At 47.6% G+C, this 16607-nt stretch overlaps 1 protein-coding gene across 7 annotated transcripts in view; it reads left to right on the forward strand.

Annotated features, from left to right (window-relative positions):
• PPP2R5D (protein phosphatase 2 regulatory subunit B'delta) overlaps nt 1–16011 on the forward strand; it is a 58398-nt gene extending 42387 nt beyond the window's left edge. For 4 of the 7 annotated variants that reach the window (XM_088450696.1, XM_088450702.1, XM_088450700.1 and 1 more), the window contains exons 13-16: nt 9986–10087; nt 10553–10649; nt 10920–11036; nt 15140–16011. In XM_088450696.1, the coding sequence (XP_088306822.1) occupies nt 9986–10087; nt 10553–10649; nt 10920–11036; nt 15140–15277 (454 nt within the window). In that variant the 3' untranslated portion in view covers nt 15278–16011. The remainder of the gene's footprint in view (nt 1–9985; nt 10088–10552; nt 10650–10919; nt 11037–15139) is intronic. The other 3 variants (XM_088450697.1, XM_088450699.1, XM_088450698.1) reach the window with 3 other exon arrangements.
• The last annotated feature ends 596 nt before the right edge of the window (nt 16012–16607 follow it).

The raw sequence follows: 16607 nt of genomic DNA on the forward strand, positions 1-16607 counted from the left end.
TTTTTTTTTTTTATTCCCATGAAGGTGCCATCGCATGTCCGGCTTTGGCTCCCGCTTGGGTGGCTAGGGCCATCGGCAGTGGACAGACGCCCTAAAAGAGGGCCTCTGCTCTGGCACTCCCAGTAACCAGTTATTGTCCCTTGTGGTGACACTAGTATCCTAACTCTAAGGTGGCAGCTTCCTCTGGCGCAGCTAGAAGAGCCCTCTGGCTTTGTTTCACTCCAGTCCACTTCAGTGGAAAGTTCTGACCTGTTGGAACGGTTTCTATCTCCTCATCAGGTCGCATCCCATCATACTCTCTCACCTTGTGGAGCTCTTGGTGTCCCACTTGGACTAGGGCTCCCCCTTTTGGACTCAAGTTTAGATCCTTCTCACCACCGCCGCAAGCCTGCGCGGGTGGGGGGCTGAGGACTGCCAACAATTTTTCTCTTTCGACTTATGTGTATATTTCCACTGATCTCGCTCATTCTGCATGTTCTCTGCAGATTTACTCGGGAAGGTGACACCCGTGCTCCTCATAGCACAGTAATCCTCGTGGCTTACGTTTGGCCACGGAGACCTTGCGCGGCTCTTCAGGGTCTCTCTCTGCCTCTTCGACTGCAGCCGGATCTTCTGTCTCAGGGCTTGTGCTTCCATCCGATTTGGGCCCGGGGTGACTCTTGAGACATCCATCCCAAGGGCCAGGGGTTTTTCAGGTCGGTCATTCATATCATGCCCCATGCCCACAAATCCGTTTCACCTAGGATTTATCACTGGGTTTGAAAGAGTTCTTTATCTTGATTTTTCATCAGGGGCCTTGACCCTGGGTCTTTTCGTCTTCCCTGGGTGTTCTCCCTTTCCTGCAGGTGGGACTGGATTGGGGTTTTTGCCTTATGTCCATTGAGGTTCAGGTGTTCGTCCTCTCTGTACTCTTTCAGAGATGGATTGCTTTGTTGCCTGACATTATGACTTTCCTTCATGGAGTCCTCCATGTGCAGCCCCCCTTTGTTCCTTGGGTGGCTCCTTGGGACTTGTACTTCGGGCTGAGGGCTCTTCAGTCTCCTCCCTTCGAGCCTTTTGAGTCGGTGGCCTTTTGATGGCTTACGTGGAAGGCTCTATGCCTTATGGCCAATGCAACGGCTCGGAGAGGGTCTGACATGAGCGCACTGTTTTGTTGCTCTCTGTTTCTGGTCATTCACCTGGGTGGTTTGGCTACCATTCCAAAGGTTGTTTCTCGGTTCCACATCAACCAGGAGATTGTGGTTCCGGCGTTTCAGTCTCCTGATTCTTCGCCGGAGGTGGCCTCTGAATGTGGTGAGGGCCTTCCGAATCTAGATGGACCACACTGAGGATCTCAATACGTCTGATCCCCTTTTTCGTACTCTATGGGTTTCCCAGACGGGCTGGCCAGTTGCAAAGTATTTGTCCCGCTGGCTTCTTTGGACCATCTGCCACATATTTGTGGTGGCAAACCTCCATACAGCGACTGTTGACACTTCTCATACCGCTGGGTCAGTAGGTACTCTTTAGGCAGCTCGCCAGGGTGTCTTGGCAGAGCAGCTTTGTAGGGCGGCGACGTGGTTTTCTTTCTACATGTTTTTCCACCTAAATTCCTGTGCCGCCTCCGCGGACCTCGGCTTTTTGGCAGCATGTTTTCAGTGCAGCTCAGGAGCGTCCCCTCCCTTGGGAGAATCGCTTTGGGACGTCCCAGCGTAGTCCCTATGTACCCTGTGGGACTTGAAGAAGAAAAGGAGACTTATATCTTACCTGGTTAAGTCCTTTTTTTCGAACTCCATAGGGGACACAGAGCACCCACCCTGACGCACCTGGCTTTCTGGGATTTGTTCTGTTCTGGTTCCCCTGTCCATCTCTCCGGTGTATTTAGATAAGTGGGTGTGCCAGTCTTCCTTTTCCTTTCTCGCTCCTGCCTTAGGCTTGCTAACTTAGCTGGCCTGGCTGGGGGCGGGGTATAAGGGAGAAGGAGGCTGGGTTGCCTGGGAAGTCAAGGACTTTGTGTTTGGTGCCCAGTCCTTCCTACTGCATTGCCCTATACCCAGGGTAGTCCCGTGTCCCCTATGGAGTTCAATGAAAAGGACTTAACCAGGTAAGACATAAGTCTCCTTATTGCAGGACTATACATGGGCTGATCTATATACAGTAATATGTGTTATATTACAGGATTATACATGGGCTGATTTATATACAGTAATATAATGTGTTATATTGCAGGATTATACATGGGCTGATCTATATACAGTAATATGTGTTATATTACAGGATTATACATGGGCTGATTTATATACAATAATATGTGTTATATTACATGACTATAAATGGGCTGATCTATATACAGTAATATGTGTTATATTACAGGATTATACATGGGCTGATTTATATACAATAATATGTGTTATATTACATGACTATAAATGGGCTGATCTATATACAGTAATATGTGTTATATTACAGGATTATACATGGGCTGATTTAAATACAGTAATATGTGTTATATTACAGGACTATAAATGGGCTGATCTATATACAGTAATATAATGTGTTATATTGCAGGATTATACATGGGCTGATCTATATACAGTAATATGTGTTATATTACAGGATTATACATGGGCTGATTTATATACAGTAATATGTGTTATATTACAGGACTATAAATGGGCTGATCTATATACAGTAATATGTGTTATATTACAGGATTATACATGGGCTGATTTATATACAGTAATATGTGTTATATTGCAGGATTATACATGGGCTGATCTATATACAGTAATATAATGTGTTATATTGCAGGATTATACATGGTCTGATTTATATACAATAATATGTGTTATATTACAGGACTATAAATGGGATGATTTATATACAGTAATAGTGTTCACTCTAGCTCCGGCGGCAGGCAGGGTGCCGGAGCTAGAGAGGGCAACTTTGTGCGCGCGGGTGAAAAGGGGGCGTGGCCATAAAAGGGGGCGTGTCTATAAGACGCGTCCCCTTTTTCATCATACTTGGGGGCGTGCCCGGCACTTACGGACATGCCAGGCAGACCCCAAGCGCTGCAAACAGGGAGAATAGATGCCGGGCGCATGCGCCCGGCGTCTATTCTCCGGCGGTGACCGGGTCACCGCACATTTCTCCACCCGCGGGACACTGCGTCCCGCGGGTGAAGACTGCACCCGCAGCCTGTGAGGGCAGGGTGCTTTTTGCCCTCCTTCGGAGGGCAAGGTGCTTTTTGTCCTCCAGAAGGAGGGCAGGGTGCCGCACCCTGCTAAAACAGCCTAGCTGGAACGCTACAGTAATATGTGTTATATTACATGACTATAAATGGGCTGATCTATATACAGTAAAATGTGTTATATTACAGGATTATACATGGGCTGATCTATATACAGTAATATAATGTTATATTACAGGACTATACATGGGCTGATCTATATACAGTAATATAATGTTATATTGCAGGATTATACATGGTCTGATTTATATACAGTAATATGTGTTATATTACAGGACTATAAATGGGCTGATTTATATACAGTAATATAATATATTATATTGCAGGATTATACATGGGGTGATTTATATACAGTAATATGTGTTATATTACAGGACTATAAATGGGCTGATCTATATACAGTAATATAATGTGTTGTATTGCAGGATTATACGTGGGCTGATTTATATACAGTAATATGTGTTATTTCTACTTCAGGGTCCATAGGGGGTCCACAGGGTTGACCTTGGGGTTATAGCTGGAACAGGATCCATGGGCACCACACAGTTAAGCTTTTAGCTCCCAGGATGCACTTGGGTCCTCCTCTATACCCTGCCCCCGAGCCACAGGCACCTCAGTGTAAGCTGGTGCCCGGCCGGACTCGGTCACCGCGCAGGGGGGCTGCAGGAGCAGCCCCCAGAAGCTTTTTATTTTTCTAATAGATTTTATTTATTTTAGTTTCTCTTTTTACTACAGACGGCAGCGAAGGGCTGTCTGTACAGACGCCCACGCTGCCGCTCTGATCCCCGACTGGCGCCGCGACGCCAGTACTGATCTGGGGATCGCGGCGGGAGGACAGAGTCCGTACTAGCCGGACTCTGTCTACCTCCCAGGACTGCTGCCGGAGTCGCGGCGGATTCAGGTAAGCCGCACGTCGCTGGCTAGCAGCGGCGCGCGGAATACCTTAAATGCAGTCCTTTAGCCTCCGGTCCTGGGGACAGACCGGAGGCTGCTGGCAATGGCGGCGGGCCCCCCCCATAACCCGTGGGACCACTAGACCACCAGGGATAACCAGCAAGCGGAAAGCCAGCATCCCTGGGGTTAATGGCCAGCCAGGGGAGGAAGCCTTCCCTGTTCAGCGGCTCCTCCCCTCAGCTCAGCGCGCTTTTCAGCCTGCATGTCTAGCGTCCCTGAGCTGCAGTTCACTCGGCCACTCCTCCTCTGAGGTCTCCAGCGGCCATTTTCCCAGTGGCAGCGCAGATCTCAGGGAGCACGCGGACCGGTCCCCCTGTGTACCTCTCCCCTGATTAAGGACAGCGTACACAGCACTATAGCCCTCCCAGACACTGAATCTGGGCAGGTTGATTGTAGTGTAAAGGTGCAGTGAGTATATCTTCCTGCATGGTATGTGACTTTTGCTAGTGCTGCCTGTCTGTGCTTATTTTCCGCTTACTGTCAGCTTATACCTATCCCTTTACTTCTCCTACGGGCCCTACAGGTGTGTGGGGGAGGGGCGTTTCTACTGACCTCACTTATATAGATCACGTATTTGTGAGGTCCGTCACATACAGTTGTGTGCTACTCAGTGCCATATTGTGGGCTGTTGTTCAGCACACCGGTGAGTGCGTTTTACTTCTACCCTGGTGCCAGATATATAATATATTCTGTCATGTCAGACGAGGAGGTTGAGCGCTCAGTGGCTCCGGTGTTGGCCTCCTGCGGACGCTGTTCTGCAGGAGTAGATAGGGAGGATTTGTCACAGGATGGCCTGTGTAGTCGATGCCAGGTGGCTCCTGGCCCATCCAGACCTTCTCTGGCGCAGGAACCACCGTGGGCGATGTTTTCTCAAGTGCTGGTGTCTATTGCGGACCGTCTGTCGGTCCCGACTGCTCTCCCTACTAGGGCGGTGCCCCAGCCGACCATCCCCCATTCCCCGGGTGTCCCGCAGTTATTGCGGAGTCCTCCTGGGTCTCAATCAGTTGGTCCCTATGCGGGGTTGCCTATGTATATACAGGCTTCCCCTGTGCCGCAACAGCCTGTGGTACCTTTTCAGGCCCCTATGGCGACGCCTCCACCATGGGTGGATGTGCTCTCCAACTCCGTGCAAAATTTGGCGGCCGCTTCCTCGGCTTTTCAGTCAATGTTGCAGACTGACATGCCTTCTAGGATTTCTAAACGCCCACTCATGACACGGGCTGATCAGGTATCGGACTCAGAGGGTTCCTCAGATGATGGGGAGGTCCCTGATGACACTGACTCGGACGCCTCGGTCCAGGAAATGGATACCAAGTCGTCCATTAATGTGCGAGCACTAGTTAGGGCGGTGCGAGCTATTCTTCTTATAGTTAATGAGGCACCGGTTCCTAAGTCGAAGTTTCCTAGTTTCAAAAAGACTAAGGTGGCTTCTGCGGTGTTTCCCCTGTCGGATCAGTTGACGGATCATATGGCGGTAGCTTGGCAGGCGCCCAGTAAGAGATTCCTTCCTCAGAAGCGGTTGGCTTCTAATTACCCCTTCCCTGAGGCACATTGTAAAAAATGGGAAACTCCACCGGCGGTGGATTCCCATGTCACCCGTTTAACTCGGGGCGCCACCTTACCATTACCGTCGATATCCTCGCTGAAGGATCCCACGGACAGGAAAGTTGAGACTTGCTTAAAGTCTATTTACTCCCTCTCCGGGGCGGTGGCCCGACCGTCCATGGCCATCTCCTGGGTGGCCAAGGCCATTGAGGGGTGGGCCAATGCATTGGAAGATACCTTCCCAGACGACGCTCCGGATGTCCAGCGGGCGTTGTTGGGACAAATGAGGGACGCTGCTTCTTACATTGGTGAAGCTTCTTTAGATGCTAGTCTGCTGACCTCGCGGGTATCGGCTGCAGCGGTGTCTGGCCGCCGATCCTTGTGGTTGCGGTCCAGGAGAGCGGACTCTGATTCAAAGAAGGGTCTGGAGGCCTTACCTTTCAATGGTGAATTACTATTTGGTCCGGACTTGGACAAAATAGTGGACACCCTGGCTAAATCCAAGTCGGCCTTCCTCCCTTCGGCGGCACTGCCTGCTAAGGTTCGGAGTTCGGCTTTTCGTTCCTTTCGGGTTCAGGGTAAGGCGAAAGGTCAGTCCTTCCCGAGACAGTCTGCGAGTAAGACTGCCTCTAAACCCAAGAAGCAAGTCTGGAGTGCTCGGCGCTCTTCTTCCAAGCAGGAAGATAAACCTGCGGCCTGATGGGACGGGCCTCCCTCTGGGGGTCCTCAGAGTGGGAGGCCGACTTCTTCTATTTGCCCAGTGCTGGCACAATACCACCACGGATGCCTGGGTTCGAGAAGTGGTCTCCCAGGGGTACGCCCTGTCTTTTCGGCACAGACCACCCCACCAGTTTTTCTGCACAAGTCCTTCTCAGGACAGGACCAAGGCGTTACAGGTTCAGGAGGCTATAGAGTCCTTGCTGAAAGCAGGGGTCATTGTTCCCGTTTCTCTATCACAACGAGGGACGGGGTATTATTCGTCTCTGTTTCTGGTGCAGAAACCCAATGGTTCTCATCGCCCTATCCTCAACTTGAAGTCTCTGAACAGATTCCTCAGAGTTCCCAAGTTCAGGATGGAAACGTTACGTTCCATCATTCTGGCGATGGAACCGGGGGATTACATGGTGTCCCTGGACATCCAGGACGCCTACCTCCATGTTCCGATAGCATCTTCACACCAGCGGTATCTGAGGTTCGCTATCCTTCAACACCACTATCAGTTCCGGGCGCTACCCTTTGGTCTCTCCACGGCACCGAGGGTGTTCACGAAGATTATGGCGGTCATGGCCGCACATCTTCGGAACCAGAATGTACGGCTGCTGCCGTATCTGGACGACCTCCTGTTGCTGGCGAGCTCCCCAGAGGTACTGCTTCAACATCTCCACCTGACGATCGCTTGCCTGCAAGCACACGGGTGGTTGATAAATTGGAAAAAGTCCTCCCTGATTCCATCTCAGCGGATGGTTCATTTGGGAACCCTGCTGGATTCGCGTCAGCAAAGGATCTTCCTGACTCCGGAGAAGGTCGCCTCCCTACAGCTGCGGATACACAGTTGCCTGAGCCGTTGCCGCCTGTCGGTCCATTCGGCTATGAGAGTTCTGGGGTCCATGGTGTCGACATTCAACATGGTGGAATTTGCCCAGTTCCATTCCCGGCCCCTGCAGGGGCTGATTCTATCAGAATGGAACGGGTTACCTCACCGGATCCGCTCTCAGATGCTGGTGTTGTCTCCGGACGTTCGGCAATCTTTGGCTTGGTGGCTTCAGACAGCTCATCTGGTCGAGGGGCGCCCATTTTGGATCCCGGACTGGGTCCTGCTCACGACGGATGCCAGTCTCCGGGGTTGGGGGGCAGTGACCGGCTCTTTGTCGCTTCAGGGTCGTTGGTCAGCGGAAGAAGCACTTCTCCCCATCAACATCCTGGAACTGCGGGCAGTATACAGGGCCCTGCAGTCGTCCGGCCCCGCTCTTCACGGAAGGGCGGTACAGGTGCAGTCCGACAACGCCACCACGGTGGCGTATATCAACCACCAAGGCGGAACTCGCAGTCGGGCAGCGATGTCGGAGGTGTCTCGTATCCTGACTTGGGCGGAGGGTCACATTCCGGCGATCTCGGTGGTCTTCTTCCCCGGAGTCCTCAATTGGGAGGCGGACTTCCTCAGCCGTCACGACGTGCATCCCGGGGAATGGTTGCTTCACCCAGAGGTGTTTCAGCTACTCGTGGACAGGTGGGGACTGCCGGAGCTGGACTTGATGGCCTCCCGTCACAATCACAAGTTGCCCGTTTACGGGTCAAGTCTGGTGGACGCGCTGTCGGTGAAATGGACGTTTCACCTGGCGTATCTGTTTCCTCCGCTATCCCTGCTTCCTCGGGTTCTGCGGAAATTCAAGCAGGACGGCGGCATGCTCGTGCTGGTAGCTCCGGCGTGGCCCAGACGTCCTTGGTACTCCGATCTCAGGAGCCTCTCCATCGACGCTCCGTACCTTCTTCCTCAGCGTCGGGACCTGTTGTCTCAGGGGCCCTGCCTTTACCCGGATCTGGGTCGGCTGTCTTTGACGGCGTGGCTCTTGAGACAGCCATCTTGAGGTCTCGGGGCTTCTCCGGTTCGGTTATTGGTACCATGCTCCGGGCACGCAAGCCTGCTTCAGCACGGATTTATCACAGAGTGTGGCACACTTACTTTCAGTGGTGTGAGTCCAGACATTATGATCCTCAGGTGTTCCGAGTTTCTAGGATCTTGGAATTTCTTCAGTCAGGATTGGATCTCGGCTTACGCCTTGCATCTCTGAAGGTTCATGTGTCCGCCTTGTCCGTGTGGTTTCAACGGCGGATTGCAATACTACCAGACGTTCACACCTTTTTCCAGGGTGTTCTCAGGATCCAGCCTCCCTTTGTGCCTCCTGTGGCTCCTTGGGACTTGGCGGTGGTGCTACGGGTCCTGCAGGGTCCTCCGTTTGAGCCTCTTGAGGCGGTGGAGCTCAAGTGGCTGACATTTAAAACGGTTTTTCTCCTGGCAATTGCTTCGGCCAGGAGGGTGTCTGAATTGGGGGCGCTTTCCTGTCGCCCTCCTTTCCTGATTTTTCACCAGGACAGAGCGGTGCTCCGCACTCGTCCTGAGTTTTTGCCCAAAGTGGTCTCGAAGTTCCACATTAATCAGGAACTTGTTGTGCCAGCTTTTCAGTCCCCTGGTCTTTCAGCTGGTGAGACTTCCTTAGATGTGGTCCGGGCGCTTAGAATTTATGTAGACCGGACGGCTTCGGTTAGGAAGTCTGATTCCTTGTTTATCCTCTTTGGTTTTCACAAGAGGGGTTGGCCTGCCAACAAACAAACATTAGCCCGTTGGCTTCGTTCCGTTATTTGTGAGGCTTATGCACAAGAGGGTTTACCTGTGCCAGCCTCTGTTAAGGCTCATTCCACTCGTTCTGTGGGTCCCTCTTGGGCTGCTAGACGTGGCGCTTCTGCTGTTCAGCTGTGTAAGGCGGCCACTTGGTCTTCTATTCAAACGTTTTTGAGGTTCTATGCGTTTGACACCTTCGCCTCTCAGGATGCTTCCTTTGGGCGCCGGGTGCTCCTTTCAGCACAGGAGCATCCCCGCCCTTAGTTGAACTGCTTTGGGACATCCCCAAGGTCAACCCTGTGGACCCCCTATGGACCCTGAAGTAGAAAACAAGAGATATGGTAAGAACTTACCTTTGTTATCTCTGTTTCTACGAAGTCCATAGGGTCCACAGGGCGCACCTGGCTTCAAATGGGCTGTGTGGCTGGTCACCGGTTTTCCGTCTCCTATTGCTGTGAGTATGGTTTCTTGTGTGTTCCAGTCTTCCTTCTCTCTGTTCCATATTCTCCTCCGGCCTAGGCTGCTTACCAACTGAGGTGCCTGTGGCTCGGGGGCGGGGTATAGAGGAGGACCCAAGTGCATCCTGGGAGCTAAAAGCTTAACTGTGTGGTGCCCATGGATCCTGTTCCAGCTATAACCCCAAGGTCAACCCTGTGGACCCTATGGACTTCGTAGAAACAGAGATAACAAAGGTAAGTTCTTACCATATCTCTTGTTATTACAGGACTATAAATGGGCTGATCTATATACAGTAATATAATGTTATATTGCAGGATTATACATGGGCTGATTTATATACAGTAATATGTGTTATATTACAGGACTATAAATGGGCTGATCTATATACAGTAATATAATGTGTTATATTGCAGGATTATACATGGGGTGATTTATATACAGTAATATGTGTTATATTACAGGACTATACATGGGCTGATATATAATGCTCTGAAGCTGTTCATGGAGATGAATCAGAAGTTATTTGATGACTGTACACAGCAGTATAAGGCGGAGAAACAGAGGTTTGTGTATTGAGCGAATGAATTCAGGCTGGAGTTGGGGGCAGTTTGGGTCAGTCTGAGAGGTCACTGGCGGGAATATCAAAGTTTAGCAGATCAGCACAGTCACTTTAAGAATAATGAACCGCTAGATTTCGACAGTGAACAGCAAATAATATGTCCACTTTGCAAACACTGACTGCTTCCTTGTAAAAAGTTGGATTGTTCAATAGTCACGTATCCATGGGCCCAGAAATAGTGAAGGTGCAATGTTTATCATTACAAAGGTATAAATGTTGCACAGAGAATTTGCACACTTTGATGTCAGATCAGTCCTGACGCTTTGTGCGTTGTTAAATAACATGAATCCCATCGTCACCTGTTGTAGTATCCAAGTGTTCTGTCTGAAGGATCTGGGTGCGCTGACGGAGGACGGGCTGTCAGTGTCGCCGCAGTTACTGCGCACACTCTTAGTCTCTTCTCTTCCAGGGGGAAGATTCGAGGGAGAGAGCGAGCAGAAATGTGGAATCGGATAGAGGAAATGGCGCGATTAAACCCACAGGTGGGAATTTACAGACAATTTGCTGTAAGTTCAAAGAAAGTACATTGCAAATTTGTTACAAGTGTTACTTGGGAGTAGAATTAATTTTAGAATTGTGTGTGATCAAATGACCAGCAATACTTTATACACACAGAGTTTATCGTAAATAACATGTTTAATCAGCTTTAATTCCTGTATAATACGGTTCCTCTACCTACAGTTTGCTTAGTATTCCATCTTTGTATAATGTTCCTGTCCCCCTACGATCTCTCTCACAATTTCTCTCTTTCTCTCTGTAATCCAAACCCTCCACAGTACACCATGTTTAATGCTCCACCTGCTCTCAGCCTGATCTGCTCCATGGAGACAGACACTCCAACTGCCGAGGATATTCAGATCTTGAAGAAGACAATGGAAACTGAGGCTGTGCAGGTGACCACTGGCCACCCTCTCCTGACCTCCTGCAGCTCACAGCCACTCCCACCCATATTCCACTCTTCCACTTGCGCACTCATTCTGCCTGAGCCCATTGTAAATATTTCACAGTTGTTCCTGGCCGGTCCCCAAACACAAGGTGTCCTAGAAGCTCTTATTCATCCTGCTGAAGTGCTTTCACGATTAAAGCTTCAGGACAAACCCACATTACCGTATCGCTGTCCCTGTCAGAAGCGTTCCCACTGGGCTGCCGACTGAACTTTTACGGTTCTTCCAGCTCGTTTGTCTTCGCATTGAAACTTCATAAGAAGTTCTCACCCCACTTCTGCTTTCTTGCTGAAGCTTTCATAGCTTGTCACAACGCAGCTTTTACACTCATAATTTCTGCCCTGTCCCGCCATAAATGTTTTACAGTCAACAGATTACATGCACATTATTCCCTCATTCAGTCTCTCCAAATACTAATCTTAATACTAATCTTTTTAATTTGTTTCTATACTTTTTTTTTTTTACCTGACATTTGTGGGTATATGACATGTTACATCTCTGGGGTGGGTTGGCTGCCTCCCTATTAGCCTATGAATGATTGATTATTGGGTGCTCTCTTCCTCTTGGCATGGATCTTGATGACTGTTGGTGGCTGCCTACCTACCTAGAAACTGGTTGACTGTTGGAGGCTGCCTTCTCGAGTAGAACTGGTGCACTGTCGGTGGCTGCCTCCCTCTTAACTTGTGGTTGGTTGACTTCAGTGACTGCCACTAAGCTTGTGATAATTGGTTGTCAGTGGCTGCCTCCTTAGAACTGGTTAAATGGTGATGACTGTTGATGGCTGCCTCCATCTCAGTTTGGGGATGGTTGACTGAATATGGTTACTTTCCTAACGAGAACTGGTTGACTGTTGGTGACTGCATACAAGCTTGGGGTGTTTGACTGTTGGTGGCTGATTCCCTGCCTAGAGTTTTTGACTTTTAGTGGATGCCTTCCTAACTGAAGCTAGTTGAATGTTATGGTTAGTTTCCTTAAATAGAACTGGTTGACTGTTGGTTGGTGGCTGCCTTCCTGATTAGAACTAGTTGTTAGTGGCTACTCCCCTGACTAGAACTAGTTGTTGGTAGCTGCTTCCTTGACTAAGCTAGATGTTGGTGGTTGCTCTCTTGACTAGAACTAGTTGCTGGTGGTTGCTTTGTTGACTAGAACTAGTTTTTGGTGGCTGCCTTCCTGACTAGAACTAGCTGTTGGTTGCTGCTTCCCTCACTAGAACTAGTTATTGGTGGCTGTTTCCCTCACTAAAACTAGTTTTTGGTGGCTGCCTTCTTGACTTGAACTAGATGTTGGTGGCTGCTTCCCTCACTAGAACTAGTTGTTGGTGAATGCTTCTCTGACTAAAATTGGTTTGACAGTCCGTGACTGCCCTGTGCCTAGAACTGGTTCACTGTTTATGTCTGCCTTTCTCTTGGGGTTAGATGGTTGTTGGTTGCCTCCCTGCCTATAACTGGATGTTAGTGGCTGCGTCCTTAGTTAGAACTAGTTGACTGATTCCCTATCTATAAATGGTTGTTGGTGGCCGATTTCCTGACTATAAATGGTTGTTGGTGGCTGATTCCCTGACTAATAGTGGTTGTTGGTGGCTGATTCCCTGACTAATAATGGTTGTTGGTGGCTGATTTCTTGACTATAAATGGTTTGTTGGTGGCTGATTCCCTGACTAATAATGGTTGTTGGTGGCTGATTTCTTGACTAGCAATGGTTGTTGGTGGCTGATTTCCTGACTATAAATGGTTGTTGGTGGCTGCATCCTTGCTTGGAACTGGTTAAAAGTTGGTAACTGCATCCCACTTGGATTGGGTCTGATTGACTGTGGCTGCATCCCTTGGCCTGGGTTGTGTGACTGTAAATAACCACTTTCTCCTTTACCGGACATACATAGGACTGCTTACCCACCTACAGTAGAACTAGACCAGATTGTGTAACCGTGCAGTCCTCCGTAACCTTGTTCTTTCTCAATACTTTCTCCTAAGCATCACTGTAATTTTGAACATTTTCCCACTGTCATATCATATGCTTTTATATGGCTGTCATCTCATCCTAAAATATTTCTACAATACAGTATATAATCATCTGTATCCAAATAGACTGACAAAAGCAGAAATTTTCAGATATCCTAAATCATTTAGACATATTTTCCCTCACTTATTAAAATTGAGGCACATATCTCCCTCCACTTGTCTCTGACAGATTGAGGGGCTCATGCTCAGTTGAACGGAATTTGTGTCTCTATATTGCAGGTGAAAAGTGCACCCCGACAGAAGGCGTATCTTACTTCATTAGCCTTATACATAAGATGCATACAACGCAGAAAGGGTAGCATATGGTCTTCCTTTACTCCAGGAGAGAACAGTAGTATATATGCCTGCTTTACTCCAGAAGAGAACAGTAGTATATGTGACAGGATTACTCCAGGAGAGAACGTATGTGCCTGGGTTACTCCAGGAGAGAATAGTAGTATATATGCCTGCTTTACTCCAGAAGAGGAGCAGTAGTATATATGCCTGCTTTACTCCAGAAGAGAACAGTAGTATATATGACTGGATTACTCCAGAAGAGAACAGTAGTATATGCACCTGCTTTAATCCAGGAGAGAACAGTAGTATATGTGTCTGGGTTACACCAGGAGAGAACAGTAGTATATGTGTCTGGGTTACACCAGGAGAGAACAGTAGTATATGTGCCTTGGTTACACCAGGAGAGAACAGTAGTATATGTGCCTGGGTTAATCCCTGGAGAGTGCAGTAGTATATGTGTCTGGGTTACACCAGGAGAGAACAGTAGTATATGTATCTGGGTTACACCAGGAGAGAACAGTAGTATATGTGCCTGGGTTAATCCCTGGAGAGTGCAGTAGTATATGTGTCTGGGTTACACCAGGAGAGAACAGTAGTATATGTGTCTGGGTTAATTCCTGGAGAGTGCAGTAGTGTCTGTGCCTGGGTTACACAAGGATAGAACAGTAGAATATGTTCCTGGTTTACTCCAAAGGAGGACATTAATATATGTGCCTGGTTAACTCCTGGAGGGAACAGTAGTATAGGCTCCTGGATAAAACATTAGTATACAGTATATGTGCCTTTGCATCCAGTTCTACATGGGTTCCTGCATGTTTATGTTTTCATTTCATCCAACCTAATGGTTGGGTGGAACTAACCAGAGCAAATATATTTTGTTATATTATGAACTTTTTGTAACCCATAAAATCAATCTGATGTTGCTTGATGACCAGTACCATATTTTTGTGAAATTCCAGCCCACTACCCCAGACCACTTATAAGTGGAGCTAAACATTCTTTAAAAAAAAATTAATTTAAGCCCCTATGTATGAGGCATCTTCCCACATGTTGGGGTTTATGTAATAAAGTGCAACTTGCAGCCATTGCGAGAACTCCTGCGAGTCTAAAGCACCAATTATTTTAAAGGCAAAAGCTGGTTTTGCCTTTTAAATTGATTGGCGCTTTAATAATACGGAAAGACTTGCAGGAGTTCTGTCAGCAGTTGCAAGTCGCACCCTATTACATAAGTCCCGTTAACTTGATAAATTAATCATGACCTCACCTTACTGGGAGCTGCTATAATATATTCTCAGAGAGGGATAACTGCGGACTAAGCTAAGTGTGCAATATAAACAGTCTGTATTCTATATTGATACTAGTGAGGGAGCCTGGATTCAGAATGAACTCTCGCGGAAATATGTCACTGTGCGGTAAGCAAATCTTGAACAGGGATGTTGTTAGCCCAGGCTAATACAGGTCACACTTCTCTTCAAAATATTAAACTTCATTTTCAGCTTAGGGTCCACAAAAGTCAATAATTAACAGCACTGTTAGCAGCGACATCTGTTACAGATCCATACTGCTTACATATCACTGAAACAGACAAATCCTTTCTCTGCTTCCTGTATGTAGAACACACCAGTCCCTATTTCAGAGGCTCAAATACTGTTCTTCTTTACTTCTATTCTCACTTTCCGGTGCTGTTACTGTACATTGGCAGCCCAGTTCTTCTCTGGTGGAAATCCCGCAGCAATGTAACTGTCTCCTCTTTTCCAGGTGCTCCGTAGCTCCCCCCAGGAGCAGATGATTCTCTGCAAGAAATCGGAACTCCCGCAGGATATTTATACGATCCGAGCTCTGGAGTCTCATAGGAGGGCGGAGGAATATTTGAGCAGCAGCAAGGAGACCCTCTGACCTACTACGATCAGGACTAACAATCTGCTAACTGTCCTGCCACCCTCTGCAAGAGAGGCCGAGACCTTCACCGGACACCGACTATACCACCAGGAGGCGCTCGGAGGCGCCATATAACTTGTCCTGGACTTAGAGATAGAGGGTTCCTTACTTTTGTTTTGTTTTTTTTGTTTTTTTATTGCAAATATACAGCTGATGAGCACTCACCCAGGAGAACTTTTAACCAGCAGCTGAAACCAGAGATCTTAATGATTCACCTGCCACCCCAGTCAAGCTCGCAGGAGAATATGTACCACCAGTATGCACTTAGACTCAATCCGTAGTGACCCACCAGTACCACAGACTTGTATATCACTTTCACTCCCAAATAACACAGATGCTGCTCAGACCTCCTCTGCAACAATAAAGAACAAGTAAAACCACTTTTGGACATTAATACAATTGCAATTGAAACTAAGTAACATAGCGAAAACCGTTCTGGTGTATCTACTTTGTTATGGCATGTTATCCGTCCCATTCCTTTGCTGAAAGCCGACAGACTAAATGTTAAGTAGAAGTACAGTTCCCCTCGTGCATCACTCTGGGATGGTGAGTTCCATAGAGACGCATAAAAGCTGAACTGGCTTTCAGTCTCCTAGGTAACAACACAAATGCTCTTTAAAAAAAAAAAATCCAAAGCTTACCGGTAAGTCTTTTAAGAATGACTTATTTATTAAATAAAGGAATAAAAAATAGTTGTTACAATGTAATATTTAGATGAATGTCCATATAAACAGGTGGCACAAAATAAGTTTCAATTAGCTGTAGATCGTTATGGTGTGAACTTCAACTCTATAGGGAAAGAGTCTGGGCACAAACACACAGTCTTCCTTATTTTTTTATTATTTTGTCCTTATGGGCGTCTCTCCATGGACAGGTTTTTCGGTTTGAGGGTCTCCGTGTTCCTTTGTCACATTCCTATGAGTTCAGAACGAGACGATTCTTATCCTCGCATGTATTAAGACGATAAACTATGCCTGGGTCACCTGCTTTGGTGGTATGATGGTAGTAAAGTTTATTTTAATTTGTATAGGTTTTAGTGCCTACGGAGGATATTTTCAACATTGTCAGTTAGAAAATGAATCCAAACCTGGTGAAAATACCCATAAATTTTGTTACTTAAAAAAAAAAAAAAACATTAAAACCGCAATGAATGTTAGAATTCTTTTTATTTATACTTAGCTATGGGATTGGCTAAAGGCAAAGTTAGTGGCAAAATAAACAAACATTGGAGTTGTATAAAAAAAAAAACTAGAAAGTTGGCTTAAATAAAATTTTTAAATGTTATCAG

The sequence above is a fragment of the Taudactylus pleione genome, unplaced genomic scaffold (genome assembly GCF_031769625.1).
Source record: "Taudactylus pleione unplaced genomic scaffold, aTauple2 ptg000522l, whole genome shotgun sequence".
NCBI classification, from domain to species: Eukaryota; Metazoa; Chordata; class Amphibia; order Anura; family Myobatrachidae; genus Taudactylus; species Taudactylus pleione.